This window comes from Ursus americanus, chromosome 3 (genome assembly GCF_024610735.1).
Source record: "Ursus americanus isolate L20-20 chromosome 3, mUrsAme1.1.p, whole genome shotgun sequence".
In the NCBI taxonomy this organism is placed as follows: Eukaryota; Metazoa; Chordata; class Mammalia; order Carnivora; family Ursidae; genus Ursus; species Ursus americanus.
Genome location: NC_142129.1, coordinates 3,648,017 through 3,663,691, shown reverse-complemented (window position 1 = coordinate 3,663,691; position 15,675 = coordinate 3,648,017). Strand labels below are relative to the sequence as shown.

Below are 15,675 nucleotides of genomic sequence, written 5' to 3'. Positions count from 1 at the left end.
TGTACATCAGAAATGGTTAACGAGGTTGTTGGCATAGCAGAAGTGAGAGCGGTCTGACATACTACCCTGTGTGTTTACTCTGTGAGCACAAACCCCGGAAGCTTCCACCTCAGGAAATAGGATAAACGTTGCCAGGTTTCTACAGGCTCACCCACTGGTGCCGTTCACTAAACATCTCCTCTTGGGATGTATATGAGAGTGGTACCTTCAAGGCTCCCCTGCCAAGCGGAGCGATGGAGATGAAGCAAGGTGGAGTCTGGGTAGTTTGCACACAGACATTCGAGGTGTGATTCTGTCTGAACAGGAACTGATTCCCAACCCGAGACAGCCAGGGACAAGTGAGGCATGTGCGCTATCAATACCTACGGGATACGTCCCTCACCGTTTCATCCCCAGCACCCAACACGCTGCCAGTGGTTGGCATTGAATAAATGCATCGTGAGTGACTGATGACATCACCCCACTGAGCTCCATTCTGGACAGCTGCTGCTTCCTCTCGTGACCATCCCCACCTTGGTGTTCACGAATCAGTCTTGAAACATTTCCCTCTGTTCCTAAGAAATGTGATCGTTTACGGGTTCAAGTAGAGGAGGGGAAATGATGCCCTTTTACTGCACCATGATCCCCTTACCGTAGTTTGTGATATTTTGATTAAAACCAAAAAGCAGGACTGGCTTTTGTTCAGCCCTCAAGTTAGGTAGAGAAAGTATATGTTTTAACATACGTACTATTTTTGAATGGCAACCCCAATGTTTTGTGGTCCTCTCTTTTTTTACCCCCAAATAAAAGGGTTAACTATTTGCCATGTTCTTTTCTAGCGGAAGATAATAGTCTGTCTCAGAAGAAGACGGTCACGGTGGAAGATCTCTTCAGTGATGATTTCAAAATTCATGACCCCAAGGCTACGTGGATAAGTGGTAAGTCCTGAGGCCTGCGTGCGCGCGGGAAGCCACTTTTCCACGGTTTGCGTTTGGTCTGTTACCTCTCATGTTCTCTCTTCGGCTGTGGAAGTGGGTGTCCAGAGCTCTTGCTGTGATAATCATCCTATTATCATTCTAAGAAAATGTGGATCTGGTCAAATGGGGCTGTTCCTTCGTGAGAAATGGGTTCTCTGTGTCACCTCCCCATATCATTATTTCTCAGGCAGCGATGTGAGCTGTTGCTAAGCAACAGGACCAGGCAGAGACACAGCCGAGCTTCCCTCCCTCTCCCTGCTTTCTTCCCTATTGTACGGCCCTGGCTTTCAGTCCCCGGTAGATAGGGGGGCCGAAAGGAACTCAAAGGCGTCTTCTCGAATGCCAGCAAATGAACGAAACTATGGAGCCTGGTGCACGTTTGAGGATAAATTTATTTTCCTCTTGCACTTTAGTCTGGATGTAATCTACTTTTCTTGTATGGTGGGGGGGATTAAAACAACAAAGCAAAACAGAATTGGAGCAAAAGGCAATATGTATGTTCATGAGGCATTTTTTGGTCCAGGACGTAATCTATTTCATCCACTTGTGGCTGAACTAATTTTCGACTGCAGTCATGGGAGAAAAGGTGTGAATGACCGCACGCCAACCTCTGCAGGCTCTGCTGCCTCTCCCTGAAGTAGTCCAGCCAGCGTACCTCCTCTCCTGTTATCTCCACGAACGTGGATTTTACTGGGGGAGTCGTGGGATGCACTTGAAAATTAATCCTCAGGTCAGAGAACCTTTGTGGTGGAATGCTGGAGGTCCAGTTCAAATCCTGGCTTCTATAATAAATGAGGCCCAGAGAGGTTAAGTGATTTTTCCGAGGTCACACAGCTTGCTAGCGGCGCAGATGTGGTTGGAAGCCTGTCTCCTGACTTCCCATTTAGTGCTCTTCCCGCTGCCGTCTAGTTGAGTGACACGGTGTTATTGTGTTTGCTTGCTGTCAGGCTGCTTCTGAAATGCTGCTCGTGCTTCACAAGCTCTCAGAAATCAACTAGCGATGACTCTTTGCCATTCATCTCCTCCTAGGGCAGTAGCTTCTCTTTGTCTGCAACTGTGGCCTCGGTATTCATTTCTGATCCTTGGATTAGCTTATTTAAAAATAAGTAGATGGAGCTCAAAAGGAATGTATTTTATACAAAGGAATTAGGGAGAAATAGGAGCAGTGTGCTGGGAATGGAGGTTGGGGGGACCCAGAGAATTCCAGAACACAGAGAGAGCCAAGGTCTTTTCGTTTGATGGAGGAAGTAATTTCAGCTTTTGTGTTGAGGGACGTAGCCCCTGCTCTCAGTTTGTGTTGACCCATTGCATAGGCAGGAGGAAAGTACCAGTAGCATACTCCGGGCTCAGTTCTGGGAATGAAAGGTGATTACCCTCTTCTTAAAGATCGTGAAGTCATATTCTAGAAACAGAGCTAACAATGAGTGACCAGGCATTTCAAAGATGCTATATAAACTCCAGTCTTAAAGAGTGGCCAGGTTTACTGATTAGAGAAAGCAGAGAACAGACCCCTGGGGGATGTAAGGCTACAATGTGAGTTTGTGATGAACCTTAGGGAAGAAAAGAAAGTAGAGAGAGAATGAGAGGACAAAAGGGAGGGAGAGGAGAGGAAAACTGGTAGAGAGGCAGAATCTAGGGATAAAACAAACTGGAGACAAGGAACACTGAACCAGGGGCGCCTGGGTGGCTCAGTCATTAAGCGTCTGCCTTCAGCTCAGGGTGTGGTCCCAGGGTCCTGGGATCAAGCCCCGTGTCGGGCTCCCTGCTCCGCTGGGAGCCTGCTTCTTCCTCTCCCACTCCCCCTGCTTGTGTTCCCTCTCTCGCTGGCTGTCTCTCTCTCTCTGTCAAATAAATAAATAAAATCTTTGGAAAAAAAAAAAAAAGGAACACTGAACCATAGCTATGGGGTTCAGAGCAAGTCAGAGGAAGCCCTGCAAAGACTAAATGAAATGCTAATATTCCTATTTCAGTTTATTAGGGTGCCCATAGTTGCAGACTGGGCCTAAATCAGCATTCTGTAAGAAAAGAAAAAAGAAAAAGAGGGGCGCCTGGGTGGCGCAGCGGTTAAGCGTCTGCCTTCGGCTCAGGACGTGATCCCGGCGTTCTGGGATCGAGCCCCACATCAGGCTCCTCCGCTGGAAGCCTGCTTCTTCCTCTCCCACTCCCCTGCTTGTGTTCCCTCTCTCACTGGCTGTCTCTCTCTGTCAAATAAATAAATAAAATCTTAAAAAAAAAAAAAAAAAAAAGAAAAAAGAAAAAGAGCAGAGATCTGGAGTCACAAGCGCTGGTAAGTCTCTGCTGGAACCGTGTTGGTTGTAAGGAGTTTATATCTCATGAGCTAATTCACACCGCAGAGGAGTGGAGCTGGGCCAGAGGTGTGCTGGCCCTCTGGCCAGAAGAAACAAGCCAAAGTTTCTTTATCCACAAAGTTGGGAGTTAATACAAGCAATTAAGAAATGGCCTCCTGCCCGGCAGAAAATGCCCGGCCTGCCTGTTTGGCAGGTGAATTCTATTCATGAAGACCACCTGCAGTTCTAACTGAAGGGCCTTTGGTGTCCAGGAGCTTTCTTAGAAGTACTCTCCTTTCGTAAAGGTACCCATCCAGTGTGATGTTTTGCTACCAGGTAACCAGTAGTCGGGTTTCTCCAAAGACTAGGCAGCATCCAGAGTGTAAGGGAACATGATTGTTTTTCTCCCTACACTCCTCTGAGATGTGTACCTCCCACTGTTCTTTCATGTGTTCCTCTTCCTGATCATTCCCTTTCTCCTGCTCTCTAAAAGATAATAGCTTAAAGTGGATGAAGTAACTTTGCTGTGCTTAACTGGAGCTTTATAACTGATTTTTCACAAATACCATAAAAAATTCATTCATTTCTTTAATATCACAAGTCTAAATGTGAAGATCCGGGGAAATATTACCAGAGTCATAGGATTACCAAATGATGTGAAGCTGGGTGTGCTTTAGAAATTATCAGAGCATTGCTTCATTCAATTAGTGCTTACTGAGTGCCCCACAGGGCAGCAGGCAGAGGACGCAGTGCTGGGCCCAGGGAACTGTTTCTGATGGGTAGCCTTGGGAGTCGCCTCTGTCATGACCATCTACCACCACCATCACCATGACAGTCTCCTTTCTCTCGTCCTCTTCTTCCTTTCTCCTCTGTCTGTTCTTCCTCTCTTCTTCTTCATCGCCATCATCGCCATCATTGCAATCATCATCATCATCATCACCGTCATCATCATCACCACCACCATCACCATCACCACCATCACCACCATCATCACCACCACCATCACCATCACCACCATCATTACCACCATCATCACCACCATCACCATCATCACCATCATCATCACCACCATCACCATCACCACCATCATCACCACCACCATCATCACCACCATCACCATCATCACCATCGTAATCACCATCATCACCATCACCACCATCATCACCACCACCATCACCACCATCATCACCACCACCATCACCATCATCACCATCATCACCACCACCATCATCATCACCACCATCACCATCATCACCATCGTCATCACCATCATCACTATCATCACCACCACCATCACCATAACCACCATCATCACTACCACCATCACCATCACCACCATCATCACCACCACCATCACCACCATCACCATCATCACCACCATCATCACTATCATCACCACCATCACCATCACCACCATCATCACCACCACCATCACCATCATCACCATCATCATCACCATCATCACTATCATCACCATTACCATCATTGTCACTATCATCATCACATCACATCATCATCACATCACCACCATCATCATAACTACTGGGGTTTCCCATATCTTATCCTCTAGGCTACGTGCTTTGTACATATTTAATTATTTAATTGTTACAACCACCATAATTCTCGTTTTACAGATGAGGAAACTGAGGCTAATGGTGTTCAAATAACTTGATCAATATCATAGTTAGTAAGTCGCAAACTTTGGACTCGAACCTAGGTATTTCTGGTCTTTATAAATGGTGCTACATCGGATAGAACCCAGGTTTCTGGAGTCCCGCCAGGTTCTTTCACAACCTCACTAGCTACATAGTATATTCTATCCAAAACTATAGGTTGTGAATATTTCAGACTTTTTACCATCCCTTAAATTCTCTATCCTCGCATCCCTTATTCCCACGATGTCAAGCTAACAGAATACCTCAGTAATAAAGAAAATGGAGGAACCCCATGGAGAAAGAGACTTGAATTTTGTATTTTTATTATTATTTTTTAGTGTACGTTAACCACTAAAGATAACAAGTATATCTTAGGTTTAATAATGGAGTTAATAGTTTAGAACCTGATACACTTTATTAGGAGAAAATTTATTGGGTTAGAGTTAAATTTCTCCTCACCCATTTTTATACTAAAGACTTGATCGAATCTACCTTTTCTGAAAACGATCGTATAACAGCTTTCATACTCTCTGCCCTCACGTATTCGTTGCAACCAGATGGGGTCTGTGGATCAGGAGAATAGACCCACTGAGCACCCTGACAAAGAAGGAGGTCCACACTTCCTCAAAATGGCCACAGTGCCGTCTCTCTACACACTCACTTGGTGGAGGGAATTCTTCCATCCTTTCCAGTAACCACATTGCACTTCTCAGCCTCATGGATCCCTTGATGTGCTGTGCTGGATTCCACGATGTGAGGGGTCAGGCTTTCACCCAGCACCCACTGAAACGCCCCCGTGCAGTCACCACTAGCCTCCAGGTAGCTGCCTCCCACAGTCACGTCTCAGACCTCATCTTACTTTACCCGTCAACTGACTACTCCCTCGCCACTGGGTCACCTTCCCCCTGACCCCTAGGTCATCGTATTCCCTTGGCTTTGTTTTGATGTCAGCGGTGCCTCCTTCTCAGGCTCCTGTGCCGCTTCTTGCTCTTTGTGCTGACCTTTCCTGGTGGTGGGTGCCAGGACTCAGCCTCTGGTCCTCCCCACTGAGTATCTGCACTTCCTCCCTCAGTGTTTTCATCGAGTTTCATGACCTTAAGTACCCTCTGTCTGCTGATGCCTCTCCACACTGCATCTCTCCTGAGCTTCTCAGCTGTCTCGAAGAAACATCACAACCTTCAGCTGAAAAGCCCCAAATCTGGGTTCCTGAACAACCCCCCCCACACACACACACACATACACAAACCACAGACCAAAAAACAACCCCTGCCCCATCCCCAGCATCTCCCACTTTGGTGCATGGGAAGCCCATCCTTCTGGCAGAACAGGCTAGAAAGCTCAGAGTCAGCCTTTGCTCTGCTCAGATCCATCATGAACTCCTGCTGGCCCCGCCTGACATACTCAGCGCCCCTCCAGACTCAGCCAGAAACCCAGGCTCATGATGCCAGGCCACAGGCAGATTGGCAGCCGTCCCCGAGGAAGGTCCTGGACAAGACACAGACGTGCAGCAGGCAGGCCTGGGAGCTGGGCTCTCCAGCAGCAACTCGGATAAAGCCTCCATCTGGTGCCAGGAGAAGGGGTCCCCTAAGTGACTGGGGTGCAGTTTTTATGTTTCCAACTTCCAGATGTCTGGATTCCTGACACCTCTCGTTTCTTCTCAGTGTGCACGCCCCTAGGGGAAATCACGCCCAGGACTGTGGCTACGATCTGTGTCAGTGAGTTCCGATTCTGTATGGAGCTCGCACGCTCTTCTGAGCCACCAGCGTGTGCCGTGCTTGGCAGTGTTGTGTGTGTCCCCTGACGGATTTACACACCCACAGGGGTGTCTGATGGATGCTTCACGGCACATGCCACCCTCCCCAGTCTCCCGTCACAGGACCCGCGCTGGCCCCCCAACGCTCTCAGGGTGAGGCACGCAGTCCTGGCCCCCACGACCCTCCATTTCTTGGACCCTCTGTGATCAGCCTTCTGCTTACTTTCCATTGACATGCTTCTGCTTTTCTTTAGCCTCTGTGTCTCTCCAGATTTCCCTTGCTCTGAGCTGACGCGAGCTTCTTTTGATGGATTCAAGAGTCCATGTCTTTTCTCTCGTAGGGTGGTTCGTGCATAGGATGTTCCTTCTGCCCAGCACCACCCCTCCTCTGTGTCCCATCTCTCCCGCTCCCACCCTGCGAATGAATGGTCCTTTTCTTTAGGATCGGCCCTCATTCTTGCTCCACAAGCAGGCTTCTCTGTCCTGCTTTTACCCTTCCATGTTTAGACTCCCTTGAATCCTGGACGTAAACTTTTTTACATAAATTAAGTATAATTATTTACTCAGTACCTGTCTTTCCTTCACCACATAAACTGCACAAGGGTAGGATTCACATCTGTTTCTGACCTAGCGGAGTGCCTGGTCTGCAGCCATCTGGTCACACTTCTTCCACGCTTTCTTATTTGATGCTTAAATAACCTAGTTTTAAAGATAAGGAGACAGAGGGGCATGCCGTTTTCCACAGAGTGGTCGGAAGTCTTTTCCGATGAAGTGCTTTTAAACAGAGACCTGGATATGAGAATCATGCAGATGGGCTCTCTGGGGGAAAAGCATTCCAGGCAGCATGGAACAGCAGCTGCGAAGGCCTGGGGGCAGGAGGCTGCCTGGCATACCCAGGAACGATGTGGAGCCAGGAGAGAAGGGCAGTACGTGACAGCAGAGCCAACGGTGGGGCCAGATCCTGCGGGCTCTCGGAAGGTGGGTGGGCAAATGAGAGGGGGGTAGAATTTAGAAAAACGGGGAGTCAGCTTTGGCCTTTCAGAAGTAAAGGTTTTAGAGGAGTGGGATGACATGGTGAGGTTCAGCTTAGGCTTAGGTGTCATATCAAATCTTTGTGTGATATATGTATTACATACTTATTGCAGTAAATTAGAAAACAGAGTTGAACACAACTACAGAAGATACCAAAACTCACCTGTAACTCCACCGACTAGAAATAGCCACTATTAAATTTTTATACTTATCTCTTCAGGTAATATAATGTGTGGGATAATACTAAGTGTATTCGGGGGGAAGTTTATAGCATTGATCATAAACATATTTCCATGTAATAAATATGTATTTCCATTATCATCTTAATGTCTGAATAGGCTCTCATTACGTAAATGTTCCCTAATTTGGCCCATCTTCAGATGCTGGAAGGCTAATGTGTGAGTGGAAGCGAAGTGGCCAATATGAAAGCCATCGTGAATGATGGATGACAGGGTGTGCAGCTGAGTAGAAATGGAGGGGATGGGAGGACAAGCCAGGTATGACTCAGAGGTTTGAAGCCTGCTTAACTGGAATGGCCACTGCACCGACGGGGACTTGGTTTCTGTGGTTAGATGATGAGTTCAGAGTAGATGTTGACAGAAGATAACTAAGTGGCAATGCTCTTTACATATTGAGGACCAGGCATGAAGCTAGGTGAGCGGTCAGGGCCGCTTGGAGAAATGTGGAAAGTATGCATCGCTGAGGGGCTGCTAACGTCTCCCAGTGGGTGGGGGAAGGGGGAGGGGCCCAAAGGCCAGAGGAGGCAAGAGGAGAGCCCAGAGGTTCAACATCAGGGAAGGCACAGAGAAAGCGGGTGAGGAGAGCCACCCTACTGGTTGGGTGATGGCAGGTGGAGAACGCGTCAGTGAGAAATTGCCCACGGTGGCCGCGTACTCCCTCTGCCCGCAGAATCCCTCTTACTCACCCTGTTTCAGACTAACGCCAGAAGGATGGTGTAATATTTGTCTGTAAGCAGCTTTGGCTCACCCCTCCCTGCACGTGTAAACCACAGCAGCGGTCTTCTCCGGATCCGTGGAATCGTCCCTCTGCCCAGCTTGTCCGAGGCTGCACGTACTCTCGATCAGCATGTTTGCTTTTGCAGGTTTGCTTCCTAGGAAGGCTGGCTGGACTGAAGCTTGCAGATGGTCTGGTGAGCTCATGCCCTGTGCTGTGAGCAAGCCACGGCCACCTGCACCCTTCAGGGAACCCGCTGTTCCCGCCGGTATCTTCAGGACGCAGGCACACCCGGGGCTGGCAGGCAGGAGCTCCTCGCAAGGCCCGGTTCACGTGTCCGCCAGCTCCAGGCGGGAGCTTCTCAGCCACTCTGTCCTCCCTGCGGCCATTCCTCTTCAGTGGGAATGTGGCAGAAAAGCACTGTGGCTGGCTCTGGAATCTCTGTGTTTGTTTATGCTGATTTCCATTAATCCAGCCACTTGTGAGCAGAGAGCCCTCTGTGTCTCCCGGATGTAATACTAGAGAGACCGTAAAATTGGAGAAAATTGCTTCCTTTGAATGTAGGAAAATATCAGCTGGCTGGCTGATACCAGAAAAGTATATGTTTTAGAAGGTAAAATTGGAGATAGAGCCCAGGGCTCAAAGCGACTTGATTTCCATATTTGCTTTTTCCTCTTTTGTTATTCGGAAAACACAGATGGATTTTTTTTTTTATAAAGCTCGTGGGGTTGGATAGAGGGGGAATTCAAGTATAAAATCGTTTGGGTATTTCTGCTGCTTTTGGAAGGCCACATTTTTTCAATCAAAACCATGATGTCATAGAATTGTGAAGAGTGAGGAAGGCCCCAGAGGTCATCGGCACAGCCCATACGATTGGCCAGCAGTAACTTCAGGGAAAAGCCCAGGAAGGACAAGCTTCAGAGACCAGAGGTGTTCCTCAGCGTGTCAGTTAGTAGGTAAAGACAGCAGTGTCGTCGTTTGAAGTCATGCAGAAAATACTATTGAAGGACATCGTTACACCGTATTCAAGTGAGAAATAGACGAGATGAAATTCTAGTACACATTGGTGTAAACCACCATTTTCCTCTCTCTCTTTTGTAGTGGTTTTTGAGATTCGACTTTTCCTCAGGAGAAGAGAACCCCGGTTGTCTGGTATTCGGAGGCCAGTTCTGTCTCAGACTATGTTAAGGCAATAAAGCCCGTCCAGACCGTTGCTCCCATCGGCTCCGACTGGGGCTGTATGAACGGCCACCTGTCTGCATTTTTCCGTCCCACTCTTAATGCATCTTCCACATTTCTAGTATCTGAGCTGAAACTCGTATCTGCTTCAGGCGCTTCGAACGCTTCCTGTTGGAGTGTCTGTGGGAAGACTGTCCCAGTTAGTGCCAGTGGCAGTAGAAGCAAGGATTGCAACAGGCTCTCCAGCCCCTGAGTGTCGCTGGGCTCCCCGGCCCCCGCCACTCGGTGCATGGCTGGCAGTCCCATCCCTGCCGGCTCGGCCGGGCCACCGCTGCTCCAGCAAAGAGAGGGGCCTCTGAATCTTGGAAGCTCCTCAGCTGTGGCAAGCGCGTGCCGCCTCCCTGGGAAATTTGAGTACGCCCTCGCCGTGGTGGAACGCGGTGCCGACCCTTGCCGGGAGTGACCTCCATCTCAACTTCGTATGTTTGCATTACAAGAGGACAGCCTTTTTTTTCCCCCTTTGGGAACCAGGAAATACGTATGTGTGTATGAATGGATGTGTACACACGTGGGCATGTATTTGTTTTCCTGAGAAGGGATCTCACGTGAGATTTACATGTTATTTTTCCTCTGCGGCGACGTTGACGTTTTCCAGGATGCGATAGGGCTGTTTCAGGGCTCCTAGGCTTTTAAGGACTTTTCCTGAGGGTACCCACAGCACTGGGCCCCTCTCTCCCCACACGGTGTGCAGAAGAGCGAGGTACGGCTTGAGGCACGGGCGATGCTTGAGCGGGTGTCCCTGCGAGGCCGGATCAAAGCACGGGCGACAGTGCTGCCCAGGCACGGCCACCCACAGACCAGGACCCACAAGTCCTCTTTTCTTTTACCTGGGTTCAAATTAAGAGAGCCTGGAAAGCTACCTAAGCCTCAGTTCCTGCCTCTGCTGAGCCCAAGGGTGCAAGTCTTCGCAGGCTCTTTCCAGAACAGTCTTTTTAAAGCAAATCAGGAAGTTCCAGTAATTAGAGACTCCGCATCCTTGAACGCACTGACCCTCACACAGCACTGACATTATCATTTATTGTTTCAATTAAATTACCCCACAAAGTCCTTAACCACGTCAGCCTACCAGAGGCTAATTAATTATCATTGACATCTTTTCAAACATTGATCACCTTCTTAATTAATAAAAAATGAATCACTTGCTCTCTTGCATAATTGAGTCTAATCCCCTATGACCCATCCATCCCGCACGCACGCATAGCTAACCGTACATTCAGGTGTTTGTTTTCTTCTCTTGTCTTGCCCTTGATGGAAGTTTCTTAGGACCATCAGTGCGTTGTAGTGACTGTGCTGTTTCTCTCATGGACCAGAGTGTCTGGCTTGTGATAAAGTCTCCGTAAATATTAATCAACCGAGCACATGTCTCGGTGATTGAGCAAACTGAGTATTTGGGGACAATCTCTTAGAGTAGCTGGCTTTCTGGCTGATTGAAGACTAACCAGGTTTATTCGTCGTAACTCCTGGCATTTTACGGAATTATACATACAGTTATAATGATAAATACATACCTGATTCTGTTTTCCTGCTGTAATTGGGGGGATCTAACAGACGCTGGTGAGAGCTCCTGATACTAGACTTCTTCGCCCATAGTTTTTATACTTGCTGTTTACTGATTATATGCAAAATGTACCCAACACTGTCCCAAGTTCTGTATACGTACCACTTCAGTTGATCACTCAGAGCCACCCGAGGAGGGACATGGATGTCATGGTGCCCACGTGGCCCAACTGTCTGCAAGTCTTCAGCCATGCTTGGTCAATAGAAGCATAAGCATGGACCCATGTCCTGTGGAAAGCCCGATGGCCCTTTCTATGTTTTGCGTTGTGCTTCCTGACCTCTTCCCAAGCCAACCCCTGCATCCTCTCGGGGTGGCCCTCCATGACCCCAGGTCACGGTTGTCTCATCTGCATGCTCTCTGTTCCTTGTTGGACACAGCCGCTGCTCTGTTCTCCGAGATGCACGAACACAAAGCTGCTTGGTGACAGGCTTTTACGAAGGGCAAGGAGGGTGAGGGAGGAGAGCCATGGCACACCACAGAAGAAGAAGGACCTAGAAATGAACGCATACCAACCTCTTCGGAAGGCTTAAGAGTGAGGCAAGAGCCTCAGAGAATTTTTGATCGGCTTCCCTTTGTTTCTTGCCTAGGAGGGCTTTCCACACCCACGTGGCCTTGCTTTGCTGCTCTTGCTTCGGTCACAGGACCTTAGAGTTTGTGTCCACGGCCCCCAGTCGCCAAGTGGCATGGAGTTTGAGCAGAGGGATGGGAAACCAATCAGCATTGCCTTCAAACTTCATGTGCATCTCATGCTCACGTTTGAAATGTTTCGGGGCCTGGGCACGCCGAATAACCAGCGTTCTGTGCTCTCTTTGCAAGCTGAGTATCTTCCAGAAGGAGGCTCTTCTGAGTACTAGGGTAGATCTTTCTAATGTCTGGTGGTTTACAAGTGGTTGATATGAAGTCTGTCTTTCTTTGAATCTCGTCTTATGTCTTAGGGAGTGAACTAGGGGAAGTTTTGGGAAAAGTCATTTTGGCATCTGGGCTTTTCTGACACCAAGCAGGCTCTGGGCTTTCAGATCCAAGTCCCCAACAGATGGGCCAAGCTCACCTCTACTGCTTGTGGCCTGGCACAGGCTGTCTCTCTACTCAAAGACCCTTGCTCACCCCCTCTTCTCTGGGTACTTTGGGCTCCCACCCACGCTCCTCCTTCTAGAAAAGACAGGTGAGGACCATGCATGCAGCTCCGTTCTGCAGTGGTCTCCCTACGCCCGGCAGTCCTCGCTTCTCTGCTCCCTCCAGCCAAAAAGGCCAAATTAAGAACTGTTTCACATCTTTGAGACCTCTGCCTTTTGCCAAGCAAGAATCCAACAAGTGAGTTAATTTTTTAACTTCTTCCAGGCCACGTGCCTAGACAGGGCTTCCATCCCCACCAAAAAGAGGGGAGAAATGGAACAAACCTCAGACATTTAAAAATAGTTGAATGCTTCCTATGAATACCAGTTTTGCAGAGAAGGGTAGGATCAGAGAGGTTAAGTTATTTGCCCTGGGCCACACAGCTAACAAGTGGCAGAACTAGTGTCTTTAAGAGTCCTGTCTGACCTTCTTCGAAATTACCTTCTGGGGATTTTGAGAACTTGCCCAAAGTTCAGTGGAAGATTTACATTTACTAAATGCAAAGGCCTTAATGTAGTCACTGTGAGGTTGAATCCTTACGGGCCCTGGGAGTCTGGAAGTGTCAGTGAAGGACAAGGCATTGTCCCCCGGGTGGTTTCATCTCCTCTTGCGCTCTCTCAGGACCAGCCTGGCTCTGCAGCAGGGCCCACGGCTCCGTGTGATGTGCGCAGTCCCTGCCCCTTGCTGCCGGTGTCCTGTGGCCCTGCCATCCTCGGGGTCACAGCAGAAATGCCAGGGCCCGGAGGACGAATCTGTCAGCAGGCCCATGCAGCCTCCTGGGGCTCCGTGGGGCAGCCACGGGGAGTGTGAGCTCTGCTGCTTCTCCCACATGTCATCTCCTTGTGTTGCTATTAGCTTCTCAGCCTCATCTCAGACAGTCGGGCACCAAATACCTTCTTTAACATGGTTGTGAGTGCAGAAGACAAGCGCCTAAGAAATACACAGATAAGCCTGAAGAGAACAATGCTGCTGGGTACCTTTTTAAAAAGGACTTAAACGAGTTTGGGGTTTTGTGTCCCCTCTAACACTTTGCTGGTAGATTCGCACTAAACCCACACTAGCTGCTCGGGGGTCGGTAAGTTCTAGGTCAGGAGTTCTAATGGGCACATTCATGCAGATCCTGCCGTTGGCCGTCTGGTTCCCACGCCTGGAACACAGCGTGTAGTGGTAGCCAGAGAGCAGGAATGCTTCTCGGGAGTCACTTCATCTGCTCTCATTAAATTGCCTCAGAAGTGAGACCCACCGCTGTCCACAGCCCCCTGGCCACCTGCAGGTGAACACGCACACGGTATGCGGAGGACAGACGGGGTGTCTGTGGTCGGGCTGAGTGCACCTTTCTGGCTGAAGTCAAGGGGTACATGCAACGACGACACCGGTCTCTCCTGGCGTGTTTCCTGGGCCAGCTCCCCTCTCACTGACTCCTCACATTTAAATAGGTTTAAAAAGGTTGATTGTTCATCCTTAAGTCAAATTGTTGGATTTTTAAAACTTAATTTTGGGTTACGGTCTCCAGATAAGTAAAGTTAAACGGATCGCTAGTAAAATTAGTGTGCGCATTTGCCAGCTGACGGGCGTTAGAAAGAACGGCCGCGTCAGCACTTCCCTGTGGCTCTGCTTGAAGCTGTCGAAAGCCTTTCTCCTCCATGGCCCGGATCCCGCCCGCAGCCCTCGAAGACATCGCTCTGTGCTCTGGAAAAGATGCGGGGTAGCGACAGCTAAAAAGAGGTCTCCGCTCTGCCTTCACTCCCGGGCGGCCCGTCTTCTCCTTTACTCCCCCTGGCCTGCCTTTGCCTTAGAGCCTCGAACTGGCCCAGAGTCTCTGCCTCCTCCCTTTTTTGAAGCAGCAGTTGACAGAGTTTAAAAGCACAAGCCCTTCGCCTTCCCTCCTTCTCATCCACCTGCATGTGTGCGTGAGAAACCGGAGAGAGTGGGTCGTACTGGGAAGGGAGCTCATTCTCTAGCTTTCCTTTGGGAGCTCAGGTCCAAAACCACCACCACCAGCTGTGACTGCTCCCAGTTTCTGGACAGTTCCGCAGGAACGCCCTGGACAGAAGCAGGAGGTTGTAACCTGGGGCTCCAGGGCAGAATGTGGCAAGCTCCCTTTCCCTGCTTACTCATGACCTTAGCACATCTTCTGCTAATGTGTCTTTCTGGGACTTTCCTTCTGGGGTGGGAACTTCTCTCTTGAAGCTGTGTCTTTCCAACCTCAGTAGCTCAAGGATTCTGTCACTGCACGAAACAAGGTAAGTTCTGCAGGACCGCACTACATAGAACAGTGCAGACAGGTGAACCAGGACCCTTAGAGCATCTTCCGTTTCCGTCCTAAATATTAGAGGCGTTCTCCTGAATGCTGCTTGCTTGGATAATGAGCTAGGGTCATAAAGACATACAGACATGCTTTGTCCCTTGTATCTAGAACATAAGGCATATTGTAAAGGCTAACTTAGAAAACATCAGTGTATTTTTATTTGCTTGATTATATTGAGGCCTGTTTCCTACCCCTGGCACAGTGCCAGGAAGTGTTTGCTAAATGAGTGCATAGAACAAAATATATGAATTCACACCATTTTGTTCCAGAAATGGATTTGGTGCAAGTCAATGTAGACATCGGGCAGCAACAGAAGATCCCAAGGACAACAAAGAAAAGACAAGGGCCCACAGTGCATGTTGGTTTCATGGGCATTTTAAAGGAATGAAAATCTCCCGTGAGCTGGGAGGGACATCCAAGGGAGGCGCCTCCTTCTTGCCTCCCCCCTGCTCTCTGCCTGCCCTCATCCTGGTCGTCACCCTCCCCTCCCACCTGTTTTCTCTTCTGGCTAGACACCAGACCGGGTGTTATCTGTACATTAGCAGTCATGGAAATGCTTTGTGGCCGGTGGTGTTTCCATTTTACATACGTGGAGCAGGCGTCAGGCTTCGTCTGGGTCACATGGTTAGTATCACAGCAGAGACGTGGCTGCGGGTTTGCCTCTGTCCAAAACTTTTGTTTTATAATAATATTTTTTTATTATATTATGTTAGTCACCATACAGTACATCCCTAGTTTTTGATGTAAAGTTCCATGATTCAAAACTTATGACGTGGACTCTTCCCTCTCGGTAGGCCTTTGAGCAGGATGAAGACCTGT

The 15,675-nt window shown here is 48.9% G+C and overlaps 1 protein-coding gene across 4 annotated transcripts in view; it reads left to right on the top strand.

The window, feature by feature from the left end:
• DPP6 (dipeptidyl peptidase like 6) overlaps window positions 1-15,675 on the top strand; it is an 889,057-nt gene that overhangs the window by 560,518 nt on the left and 312,864 nt on the right. For all 4 annotated transcript variants that reach the window (XM_045792245.2, XM_087860659.1, XM_045792244.2 and 1 more), the window contains exon 3: window positions 819-917. In XM_045792245.2, coding sequence (XP_045648201.1) covers window positions 819-917 — 99 coding nt within the window. The remainder of the gene's footprint in view (window positions 1-818; window positions 918-15,675) is intronic.